The 12,500-nt window shown below is 47.4% G+C and overlaps 2 protein-coding genes across 2 annotated transcripts in view; one reads left to right on the forward strand and one right to left on the reverse strand.

Moving 5' to 3' along the window:
- Positions 1 to 6,038, forward strand: part of LOC125954795 (uncharacterized) — a 7,796-nt gene extending 1,758 nt beyond the window's left edge. Inside the window, exons 2-6 of the mRNA XM_049685402.1 lie at positions 1 to 108; positions 2,743 to 2,896; positions 4,700 to 4,858; positions 4,938 to 5,514; positions 5,604 to 6,038. The exon at positions 1 to 108 is cut by the window's left edge and continues 365 nt beyond it. Of these exons, the coding sequence (XP_049541359.1) occupies positions 1 to 108; positions 2,743 to 2,896; positions 4,700 to 4,858; positions 4,938 to 5,514; positions 5,604 to 5,791 (1,186 nt within the window). The 3' untranslated portion in view covers positions 5,792 to 6,038. The remainder of the gene's footprint in view (positions 109 to 2,742; positions 2,897 to 4,699; positions 4,859 to 4,937; positions 5,515 to 5,603) is intronic.
- Positions 6,039 to 7,718: 1,680 nt separating this feature from the next.
- LOC125954768 (uncharacterized) overlaps positions 7,719 to 12,500 on the reverse strand; it is a 7,835-nt gene continuing 3,053 nt past the window's right edge. The window contains exons 1-7 of the mRNA XM_049685334.1: positions 11,256 to 12,500; positions 11,080 to 11,161; positions 9,912 to 10,232; positions 8,845 to 9,811; positions 8,536 to 8,761; positions 8,280 to 8,448; positions 7,719 to 8,190 (exon numbers count right to left, since the gene is read on the reverse strand). The exon at positions 11,256 to 12,500 is cut by the window's right edge and continues 3,053 nt beyond it. Coding sequence (XP_049541291.1) covers positions 7,727 to 8,190; positions 8,280 to 8,448; positions 8,536 to 8,761; positions 8,845 to 9,811; positions 9,912 to 10,232; positions 11,080 to 11,161; positions 11,256 to 12,500 — 3,474 coding nt within the window. The 3' untranslated portion in view covers positions 7,719 to 7,726. The remainder of the gene's footprint in view (positions 8,191 to 8,279; positions 8,449 to 8,535; positions 8,762 to 8,844; positions 9,812 to 9,911; positions 10,233 to 11,079; positions 11,162 to 11,255) is intronic.

Genomic DNA, 12,500 nt, shown 5'->3' on the forward strand with positions numbered 1-12,500 from the left:
CGGTGGAACCGGCGGTGCCGAGGATCCGGTGGTACGCAACCAAACGGTGACGGAAGTACAATCGATCGGTGGCCGGGGCCACGGCAACCACCGCCGGACGGTGGCAAGGTAATTGCCGTTTTTTCATTAAAACACCACCACCAAACCAAACCGACCGCCAAGGTTAAGCCCCAGACCCCTCTCCTTCCGGCGGTTGCCTCTGGAATCGTTAATGATTTAGTGTAAGGAGTAAGGACTTGACGTTTACTTGAACCCTCGCTGCAGGTCCCACTGGTCCAGGTCTGAGAATATTGTTTTTGTTTTGCTGGTTTAGTGGTTCTCTGGATCTGGCTTTCTGCTTTAAAACTGATTTGCATAAAACAACATTTACTTCACTACATTCCGTGCAAAACGCATAGCATGACGTGGTTGAGGTATCAAAGGTAATTGTACCGGCACACTGTACGTGTGTGTATGGGTCGGCTAGCCGGTCAGCGTTACTCTCAACTTTCGTCCATCGATTCCGCGGCTTTCTGGTGCGCAGAACGACCTTCGCAGCCCAACCCCCCCTATCCTAGGCCTGGGTTTTATCGACAACCTTCGGCGCTTCGGGAGAGGGAGAGCGAGAGAAATGGGTCACCAGGGAACGCCGAAAGGGTCCAGTTTGTGGCCGAACCGCCCCGCAAGCGGGTCGCGCACGAGCACGAGTTGATTAGATTTCAATAATTAATCTTCCTTCCTTCCATTCACCAAAAAAAAAACACAAACGGAGCGAAACAACCTTCCGCCAAGGTGCGACCGGTGGCCTATTTTGGTGGCGGTCTGTGTGTGTGTGTACGCGCACGTGTGTGTGTGTGTGTGTTGTGGTGCGATCGATAGAATGTCCGAGCTGAGTTCCGGAAATTGGGCTCGAAGTTTTGCAAACAAATAACCGCTAACGAATGGAGGCGCCCGGTTTTTTTGTCGCTTCTGCGAGCGAAACGAACGAAAACCCGACCACGTTGCAACCGTGATCGCTACCGGAGATACGCTAATGACAATGCCGAACACCGAGTGCATCCTCGGTCGGCTAATCGGCACATTTTCAGGTCATCAATGAGGCCTGTCTGCCTGCCTCGCTGGCTGGAATGGAATGGAATGGAGACGCCTGTTTGGGGCGGATGGAGGATGAAATGCTTCTCTAAATTGGAGTTCCCTGTTCCTTGGCGCTCACGAGCCTCTGTATAAACATATCGCCTTACTTCACGCTAGCTTTACTGCGGTACTTTTATGGCCCGAGTGCGGAAGCCCACTCGGCTCGCCCAGGTCATTGCATTGTCTGTCCGGTTGGCTGAAGCGCTCCACCCCCCGTTCCCCGAGGGTTCGAAGACTAGTGGCACAGTAGGTCAGTAGGATAACAGACCGGCTCGACAATTGGGTAGGGTAGGGGAGGAATCATTAGAGATACGGGATAGGGACCACCCTCAGAGCTCTGTCCAATACATTAATCACTACATGGATCGGACGAACGAGTGACAAATTCGAAACGAGGGCTCTTATCTAGACGGACATACAGTCGATACTTATTATTGGGCCAAACATTGTCTCCAACCGAGGCGCTCCAGTAGTTGGGCTCTTCCGAAATTGGTCATAAAGCCGCTGCAAAGTTCTAACTTGGCTTCCGCTTATCGCGATTCCGGGAATCGATTGAGTTTGGGTTTGATTGTCGCGTTTACTGGAGTGAGCGGCTCAGCACAGTAACACCATTTGATGGTAAACGTTTTTGAGGAGCCCTAGACTCGAATTGCTTCCCATTAGCTGGGAGCTTATTGTGTAACAACAAACTTCCTGGAACAAGCTACCGATGGTCGATGGAGTTGTGTATTTAAGAGGTGAGGAAGTCGATGCAGTAACGATTTTTTGTTCCTAAAAGTAATTTGTTCAAATTACTAAACATAGAACTATGTTCAAATATAACATAAAAGTATAAGAGAAGTAGTTTAGTACTCTAACACTAATTTTCTTGTTGATGCCAAGTCATACACAATACCATATACAACTGGCACAACATTTTAAACGAACTCTAATCAATACGTTTAAATTCATTGTTTCATAAGCTGGGAAAATATTTTCAAAAATTTTGCTTCAATTAATCTATAATGTTAACACACTAGCGTAGCCAGATGGGTTAACCGTTACCCGGTCTCGGTTATTGTGAAAACAAATCGTTATAAGCATCTCTCTCTCTCTCTCTCTGCATGACCAATAATCGCCTTCTCGAGTACGAAGGAAAAGGGCTCCAGTCAGACTGCGTATTAATTTGTATAAAAACCACATTTCATAACGATCAATACAGAACCGCAAACCAACCCCTAGCGATGATTTCGTAACAACCGTGGTAAAGTTTATGGCCAGCCGGATGTGGTCACTGCTGCTATCCGCTGTGCCAAATCACAAAAAAGTGGACGGAATTTTCCCAAAGCTTTTTCATCCCGGTCGTCGTCGTCGTCGTCCACTTTCTCTCTCTCTCTCATCGCGAAGGGAGGTCGATATTAACCCCTAGCACGACCGAATAGCAGCGCGAGGAGGTTTAACGGGATCATTCACCTTTCCAAATTGACGCCCATTAGTGGGGATGGTGTATGGAGAACCGTGGCCGGTCCGCCCGCGATGCGTAATCGGTTGCGTACGGATGTACTCTTCGTCTTTTCGTTTTCCTACATTTCCAGCACCGCCCTCGCATGATATGAAATGGTAATGCTTACCTCTTTGCCTTCCACACAGTGACCACAACATACAGCAGCAGCACCAGCAACAGCAACAGCAACAGCAGCAGCAAGGAGGAGGTGGAGGTGGTGGGGCCAGCTACCAGAATGTGATGCACGATCGGCGCGTCGTGCGAGGCAGTAATTATACGTCGAGCAGTAACCTGCAGTTGGTAAGTGGCCACCACACCAGAATCCCCACCAGCGGTGGAGTTCGTACGCACTTTCTGGTACCACAGTGTCCGTAGTGAAAGCCTTCTTTAGGTTTTAGGGATATTCGCGACCAGTTTCCAGCAAGCTTTCCACCGCTAGCTACTATATTAACCCATTTTGTTCCGTATTTCAAGTGAATTTAGTTCGTTTGTTACGCATTTCGATGGTAGTTAGTGGTTAGTTAGGGTTGATATTTTGCGTTGTTCTGTACGAGGATCCACTACTTCTGCTACTACTTCACCTACTTCCTACGCGGCAATCTAATTGTTGCCCTCGACAATTCGTCTCATCTCTGTGTATCTCTCTCTCTTTGGTCTCCTTTCTCTATCTTTCTACTCGTCCCTATCCCTTTTAAAATTGACAAAATTCTTCAAACTAACCAAAAAACCGGAGAAAAGCCGGAACATGGGCACTGCCTCAACATGCCCCGGTGGAATCCATATTTCGGCTACGCTGGTCTTCTATCAGGAAAGGTGAGTTTTGGAGTGTTCCCCGCCGGAACACACTCCCAATCTCTTTTTCTCTGTCTCTGGCGGCGATCGCAGATAGAAACACATAAATCACGCTTCCGATTTTTTCTGCTCTACCTCTTTCTCTCTCTCTTGCTCTCGTTTTTCTATTGTACATTCTTCATATGCTGCATTGTGTACATTGTGTAAATTGTGTTCGCGTTTGTACTTCGCAAACGATGCCATCGCCAAATGCCTGTGCCAGCAACAAACCGCCTGATACAAGAATTAGCTGCTTCTCATGCTATTGTTCCACTATGTTTCGCTCTCTTTCGCTCACACTGTCTCGTCGCTATCCTGCAGTATAGGGTATTTTTTTCATCTCATCGCTATGGATTGTTCTGCAAAGGAAAATTTTCTAGATATTCTCCCTAGATGGAAATCTGCAAGATGATTTTAAGGGCATGATAATTGATCATATTTTATCACACTATGAGCCATTAATTATTTGAATCGAGCAGATAACCCTAAAAATCTTACCTTCACTGAGAGGAAAAGTAATACTATAGCAAAAAATCTGCTTCAAAAATCATTGGCTCTCATTGAGCGTTTCTATTCCAATTTAACGTTTTTAACATCTTTTTTCCATGGGTTTTGAAAGTGACTTTGTAAAACAAATTCCTATTGCATCTGTACTTTGCAATAATGATATTTAGTCAAATTTTATCTGAAACAAGCATATAATCATTATTATCGGATTTCGGAAAGCTTTAATGCAACGCCTTTAACTAAAACTTTTTTTAAATTTTAACTAAAACACTCTCATCATCGAGCAACATCGTTTATTGCTCCAATCGAACCATTTAGCATTGAACTTAGATGATAGTGTCCATAGAATAGAGGACGTAGAATGGACGTAAAAGTATCTCTTTGTATGAGGAACTCTAGCTTAGTATTTCATTCGTCACATTTTAATAATGTTTTCTGTTAATTAATTATAGTATTGCTAAAGTATTTAAGAGTTTTTAGGAAAAAGAGACTGCCTGCGCTTTCAAGATTATCCCTTACTGCTTGCATGCTCCATTTATTCTCTTAATTTGCAGCACATTTCAATAGTTTTTATTGGAGTGTTTGGAAGAAACAAAAATGATTCAAGCTCTTGCTTGCATGCTCTGTTTGACTCCTGAACCTCACTAGACTATCTTGTAGAAGTAAAGTTCAATTTCTCTTTAGTCTCATGCCAGTTTAACAACTAGTCCTCTTTCCGCGAAGTCACTTATACGATTACCTCGTATGTGTCCTTCCTCCTTTCAGGGCGATGGGGACAGTACTCAGAAGGAGGCCGAAGCCCGCCGCCGTCAGATGCTCCGCAAGAAGTACGTTTCGCGCAATCAGCGCGGCATAATCGGTACACCGCCCCCGGTTCGCGGCCGGCGTCACGAGACAGTGCAAACGGAAAAGTATCTCGAAGAGGTATGGCCCTCCGATGGCTCCCGTAGTGGAATTCGTTAGCGGGATATAGATTTCGTTTCTCTTCCGCTTTTCGCTACAGCTTTTCCTGCATCCCCCCGAGCTCGATGCCGGCTGCCAGACCGATCTGTTCCTGCATCGGCCACCGTCACCGCCGTACGTCCCTGCCAAGACCGGTTGCGACGCGGCCACCGAGATCCTCGATGGTGAGCTGTTTGACTTCGATATCGAGGTGCAGCCGATCATCGAGGTGCTCGTTAGCCGGACGCTCGAGCAGGCGCTGGTTGAGGTGCTGCACGAGGAAGAGATCGCCGAGATGCGACAACAGCAGCAAAAGATTCTGGCCCTCCGTGAGGCCGAACTAGCCGAACTGCGGCGGCTCGAGCTTGAGGAGCAGAAGCGCCAGAAGGAACGCGAGTGTCGTTTCCTGCAAGACAAGATCACGCTCGATCTGGATCGCGAAATGCAGGAACGCATCAAAGCAGCCAAGTTACTGCAGGGACGGATCGATGAGCTGGTACCCGAAGTCGTCGCCGCTGCCGATAAGCTGGACAGCGAGAAGGATCGCGAGGAGTTTGAGCGTCAGATTACGCCCTGGTTGGCACGGGAAGTTGCGCGAGAGATTGGTCAGTTTATCGATTCGAAGGAGCTACTGGAAGGTAATGCTACGATTACTGACTGAGGAGTTGCGAAAACAGATCGCATCGGATCGCAAATTTCCTTATCGACAAATTTCCTTCCGTTCCAGACATTATCGGGGAGATTTTGAGACACAAAAAGCAACTTCTGCTCGATGCCGACACTGCCGACGCTGAACAGTATGATGAGGTTGATGCAGATGAGCCGGAAGATGGTGCCGCGGATGATGTTCAGGAAGCGGCAACGGAAGAAAGCACAGAACAGCAGGACGAACCCGCAGATCAGGCGGCAGAGTAAAGACAAAGAATATTCGGGGATTGGGCCACAAGATTTGTGATAATTGATAGCAGTACGGTGAACCACAGCGGGCGGCCACATGGCCGTGGTTACGAGTGTTTGAACATTGATTGAAACAGAAGCTGTAAAAAGGCTTTTACCATTGGAAATGTAGGTCAGGGACATGCCACCCAAATTGAAGCTGTAGTGATCGAGAGATTTCAAGAGACAGCAGACCGCATGGAGTGCCTTTCTTTAATGTTTTCTTTTATCGGCAAAATTAAACCTTGAACTGCGTCCCCCTCGAGTGTGAGCAGTTGTTTGTTAGCGAAAATTGAGTCACTAAGTATGGTAATAAACATTAATTACTTCAAACTCTTAAACCCTTGTTCTTAATTATTTCTGCGACTTTTTCATCCAAACCATTATCCCAAAACTCACATTTCCATACTATTTTTTAATAATCCGACATCAGTCTTGTTTTACAGGCATCGTAAATATTATAACGTGTCCCAACAACAAATCCAAAAATATATTATAAAAAATTGAAAATTTCAAACAGCCTCCCCGAACAACAATGACGTCACTACCCACGTACATGCCATGGATAGTTTCCAAAGTGAGGTTAAGGTGAACAATCCATGTACGAATCCCATGTATAGTATTGATCTGCATAGCGGCTAGAAGAATCGAAACAGTGAATATTTTAGGTAAAATCGAAAACAAATTTTATATTTTTTTAGAGTGTTTATGAGTCAATATCACTTGTTCGGGAGCTATTTTAAACACAAATTACTATAAACAACAAATTTGCTAAATAGCAAAGGCAATGCGTAGAAAATCACAAAAGCTAACTTAATGTAAGTGCAATGCAAAATTTATAAACCCAAAAGATACAGCAGTAGCAGAATATTATGAAACAACTGGCATCACCAACCCTCTAGGGGGATGCGACCACGAATACGTAATCTATTTTTAATATCTTCCCTTGGTAACCATAGCAACCGGTCGGCCCAGCGCTTAATTTTCCTTCTGCCCAACTTACGCACACTTTTGCGCAATTTCGTTCGATGGTGTTGGTGCGATAATTGTTCCATGTATATACACAGAGGGAGGCAAACCGATCCGTGACGTCATACTTTCGGTACATGCCATGTATAGTTAAAATATGGATTGCTCGAGCGAGCGCTTGTAGGACGTGCTAGATTTGAGCAATACATGGGGAAACTGGCTCAGCAGCGGAAAGCATTAAATGAAGAATGGTACCTCAAACCAGTTTAGCCTCGTAGTTTTTCGGTGATTCTTTCAGCTATTCGCTGAGAAGCCGCATTCGGTTCACAGGTGCAGTATCATTGGGATTTAAAAAGTGCCGGGAACGGAGAACAGATAAGTAAGGTTAGTCGAAATGACATGCCATGTATTAATCGCAAACGGATTTCAAGGTCAATATTGTTTATTTACAAATCATTCGTCCTTCTTCCAACATCTTCCTCTTTCTTCTTCTGCTTCCATTTCCACCTTGGTGATCACAAGTACAATTCAATTTCAATTTCAACATATTCTTAAGCTAGGATTCAATGCATTCTCCCATGTTCACAAGCTAATGAAAGAATAAATCATTTGTAAAACTGAGGAAAACGACAAAGACCGTTTTCCTAAATCTCTTGTTCCTAACCTAAAAAGCACGACGACTACCGGGACGCCCTCTGGCAGAAACTGACCGAGCCTTAGCCCATGTATGAATCTTTTTACGTACGTTTGTTTACGAACCATAGAACCACAACAGAAGCCGAGAATGTTTCCCGCGAGTTCATAAACAATAATCATCGGCTACAAATTGCGCAAACGAGCGAGGAATGAATGAAACAACCGTCAACCAAAATCGTAACATTAGGAAGAGTTATATACGATTACTGCTGTATTTTAAGTCATGCACGGAAAGGCACGCTTACTAGTTTAGGAGGTTATGATCTTATTGGGACTATCACTGATTCGGGGTGCTTTCGGTCTGTTCGGTATGCCGTCTAAAGATTGTTGCTGCTGCTGCTGTTGCTGTAGCTTACTACTGGTACCGTCGTGCGGTCTCTTCACACCAGTCCCCGTTGCGAGCTGCTGTATCTCGGATGATCCGCTGGTAAAGTTGGCGGCATTGTTACTGTTATTTCGATTGGCATAAGTTTGGCTAGCGGTGCGTCTGATTGTAAATGTCCGCTTTGCGCCGATCGGTTTAATAAGACTAACGCCTGTTCCACTCAGCAGTGTTGAACTGTTCCCCATATCCGAGCTGCCGCTATCCTTCTTTGCGATCGCACTCGTACCCGACGATGCATCAGCTGCTTTGCCTATCTCTTCCTCGTCCATCTCTTCCTCCTCGAACTCGGGCTCATTCATACCTTCCTCTGGGTCGATAATAAGCTTACCTGTAATCGAAGGGAAACACGAACGACATAGATACATGTTACTAGTTCCGTGGGACCACAATAACCTCCCAGACCAACTCGAAACCTACCGTTCAGTGTTGGGAAATCGATCGCCGGCAGTGGCAGTTCATCCGGATTCTGTTTCCCAACTAGCTCTTTCAGTAAATTGGAAATGTCTTCACGCTTTTTCGTTACTGTTATAGTGTCGAACCAGTCCTGTAGTTGCTTAATAGGTAGATTATAATCCGTAATAGGATTCTATAGGCAGAATAGACAAACACAGGAAGAGAGACAAGGATTAAGAAAGAAATGGAATATTTCGCTTTCAGCGACACTCAAGCTTACCAGGAAAAAGTGTTCCACATACTGCAGCAGGTATAGACCGCAGTCGGTGTAGTTGTTCTGCTGCGGTACCTTCACACAGTGACCGGGCATATTGTGCTTGTTGAAGACCTTGGGCGGTTTGCCGGGCATCTTTGCCCGATACTCACACGTCAGATAATCACGCAGTGTCGCGACTACCCTGCTCCTTGACGCACCGGTCAGTGAATCGAATATCAGGATGCACGGCCTGTGGACAGAACAAGAGAGTACAGATTCCCGGTGATTAGTACTCGCAGTGGTCGGAAAAGTTGCAGGTTCGGGTTTACTTACTGTTTAATGGCAGGCCGTACATCGGTCGGTTCCTCGTCTTCCGCTTCATCCGCTTCGCTCGCCAACTCACTCTCATCCCCTTCCGCCTCATCACGCTCACACTCATCGTCGCCACCGAGAGTGATCGATTCCAGTTCACGCTTTGACACCGGCGTAATCGTCGTGTTGCCAATCTGGAGCGTCATGTTGGTAGACGATTTCACGGGCTTCATCGACGACGCCGGTGTTGACTTGGCCGACGATGGCGTTGTCGTCGTTGATGTCGATTTGCGTATCTGGGCCGGAGCATTGCTAGTCATGGAAACGGGGCCGTCCAGCCCGGGGAAGCATACAATCGCCAGAAACCAATGCGACTGCTCGTTGATCGGTATCACGACGAACTGACGCTCGAAGATGTTCTCCCGTTTCGTCCAGCTGGCGACTCGTGCGTGACGCTTTTGGGCCGCCGTTTGCCGCACATCCTTATCTCCGTTGGTGGCACCACTGCCGTTGCCACGTTGCCGCGCCGGTGCCATTGTCAGTCGGTTGTAGAAGAACGTACTAAAGATATGGACGCTCTTGCGCTCCTCCTCGTTCAGCAGCTCCAGCCGCAGGTACTTCAGATAGAAGTCAATGATAATATCGTTCAGATACTGGTCGATCGCCAGGCACATGTAGTCCTGCGTGTTGATCGACATACCGCCCGTACCGGGCGGATACACCAATATCCGTCTAATCTCCGTCACATCCAGCATCGAATCGCTGTCGAACCCATTGTTGCGCCCATGGCCACCCGGCGATGTGACCGTTCGGGGAGGCGAACAGCGCAACAGCAGCTCATTGGCATCCCGTGCGGTAATTTCCTCGATCTGATGCCCGATGAAGATGTTTTTGATGATTTGTTTCGATTCCTCACTAACACGCTCCATCATCAGCGTGATGCGCTTGTGCGTCTCGTTCTCCCGGCTTATGGGGCTAAAGTAGGGAACTGTGGAACCGAAGCGGAAACGAAAGAAACATTTACATCCCGCACGCTCCGGGTCCGGCTCAAACCGGGAGGAACCAGTGGATAGGCTGCCGATACTTACGCTTTTCGTCGCCCAGCTCCATCTGCAGATGCTGCCGGACGTACGTGCCACAGGAGGGCAGTGTGTACACGAACATGATATTGAGTGCCTTTGAGAAATGTACCACCACCTTCACGATTTCGTTCATCTGCAGATCCAGGCTAACGTATTCCTCGGGACGCTTCACGTTCGGTGCCACAATCCGTAGACCCTTCGAGGAGATGGTGACTTTCTCGTTGGCTTCATACTTCAACGAGCCCACGCGTATGGTGGTGCAGTCGAGTTGCGTTATCTGGCCATCCGGTAGGTTCTTTACGTCGGTTACATCCAACCTCGGCTTGTCTGCGAGAAAAAAGACAGGGACGAGCCAAAAAAACAAGAGAGCTGATATAGTAGAAGAATTTGCCGGTGCCTGCTCGGGCCTTACTTCTATCACCGCGCATTCTGGTGGAGATCATGCTAACAAGCGACCCAACCCGATCCTGCGCAACTTTTTCCAAACGATCAAGCAACCTAAATTCAGCAACCGCGACACGCGACGCGGATGCTTTTATCCGCTTTTCTGTTCCTCTCAAGACAAAATCCACCTCGCACAGCACGCACGATTTGACGGAAGAAACACGGGCGGCTTCAAGGGCCACGTGCTAAACGGGGATGGTTTTATCCCGATTTAGATCTTACGGGCCGAACGAACGCCGGCGTGGCCCAGGTACAAGATTCATCGCTAAATCACCGCGAAGATCCGCAATTTTCCCGGAATCGCCATTACAAAAAGTTTTGCTTGCGCCGTGCAGCCAAAAATTGACATTTTCTGTCGTCGCGTTCGTGCAGATAGGTAGACACGCAGAAGGTTGACCTTCTCGTTCCTTCGTAGCACGCCAGAGGGCGCTCGCGTCATTTTCTTTTTTCAAACGAACAAAATTCAACAAATTTATGATAATTTACCGCTTTTGCTTTAACGATTCCTATTATATATTAGGAATATTGGAAATATTGACAACATATTAGGACTGTTGCGAGGTTCAACATTAAGCAATGCACCTACGCGGTTTCAGAGTTGTATAACAAACTTTGGGTTGGATCAACAGTCGATAAAAATCGACATTTCCGAAAGTATGTTAAATATAAAAATGAATCGACAACTTCTTCAAAAAACAGGAAAAATATGAATCGAAATAACACCACTTACCTATTTTTGGTTCGGTATCGCTGATGACCGGTTCACAGGGTAGCGGTTCACGCGCACTGGTGACATGGGGGGTTATATTCAGCTGGAATGATTAAAGAGAAATAATTTGCTTAGAAATAATGCATTTCTTTGTCCCAGAAACCATGCGCGTAACTGGTAGACAAGTTAGCACCTACCTTTGAGCTGCTGGTGATCGAATTCTTGAAGAATGTTTTCGTTCTAGTACTAGCGTTTGAGTCCTCGTCGTCACTGCTGAGGGTAAAGACCACTGGTTCCGCGTCGGGGTATCGTGTGACGGTAGCGCTAGAAGCCGCCCGGGTTCTACCACGGCCACTGCGCGACCCACCGCGACCCCGCATCGCCAACATGAAGCTCATAGAATGCTGCTTCTTGCCGTATTGCTGATGTTCATGCTTGCGGTTCACGTAGGTCAACGGTGTCGAAGTGGAAGTAGGTATCAGCGGAGGAGGGTTTGGTGACGGGACATTGCTATCCTGTTCCGGAATGCGGCGCGGCGTTTCGATAAACACCCGCTTGCATCGCTGACACCTGGCATGATCTATGCTAGTGGCACCGCATGCGGCGCACAACGCTAGATAGCCTTTCACCAGCTTCATCTGCGGTTCACGCTTTCCGCTCTCCGCTTCCGGTGTGTTGACGGCGGCACTAGAGTCTAGCGTTCGCAGTGAAGTCCCACCGGTGGACATGGCAATTGTTTGCCGGAATGAATCATTGAACCGTAAGGTCGGTTGCTGGGAGGTAACAGTCATTGTAGGTTGCTGTGTTTGTTGCGGTTGCTGTGGCTGCTGTGCTTGCAGAGTAATCGTCATCGATTGCTGTGGATTAAACTGCTGCTGCATAACCACCGTCGAGGGCATCATCTGCTGTTGCTGTTGTTGTTGCAGTAACTGCTGCTGAAGCTGCTGTTGCTGTTGTTGCTGCTGCTGCTGCTGTTGTAGTTGCAGTTGCTGCTGCGGTTGTTGTTGTTGCTGCAGCTGCTGCTGTTGCTGGAGCTGTTCTTGCATTTGTTGCTGTTGCAACTGCAGGGCCTGCGTTTTAATAGTATGTTCCGCCTGCTTGATCACCTCACTCGTTTCCTGCATGTTAATCCCGACCGTTACGATGTAATCGATATCTCCACCCGGATTAGAAATACACTGGATGTTGCTCTCCGGTGAGTACTGCACGCCCACCTGCTCCAGCAGTTCCTGCACGGTGCAGCTTTCCTTCGGTAGCGTAAATGTGATCAGCCGTTGCTCGCCGCTTTGCAAGATAACTAGCATCCGAGCACTCTCACGCATCTCCGGTTCCTGGATGATGTGTTGCTGGATGATCGTTGGCTGGGTAAGTATGGTCTGGGGCTGTTGCTGCTGCAGCTGCACGGTCTGAATTTGATGCATCTGCTGAGATTGCTGCACGTT

Source organism: Anopheles darlingi, chromosome 3 (assembly GCF_943734745.1).
Source record: "Anopheles darlingi chromosome 3, idAnoDarlMG_H_01, whole genome shotgun sequence".
Taxonomy (NCBI): domain Eukaryota; kingdom Metazoa; phylum Arthropoda; class Insecta; order Diptera; family Culicidae; genus Anopheles; species Anopheles darlingi.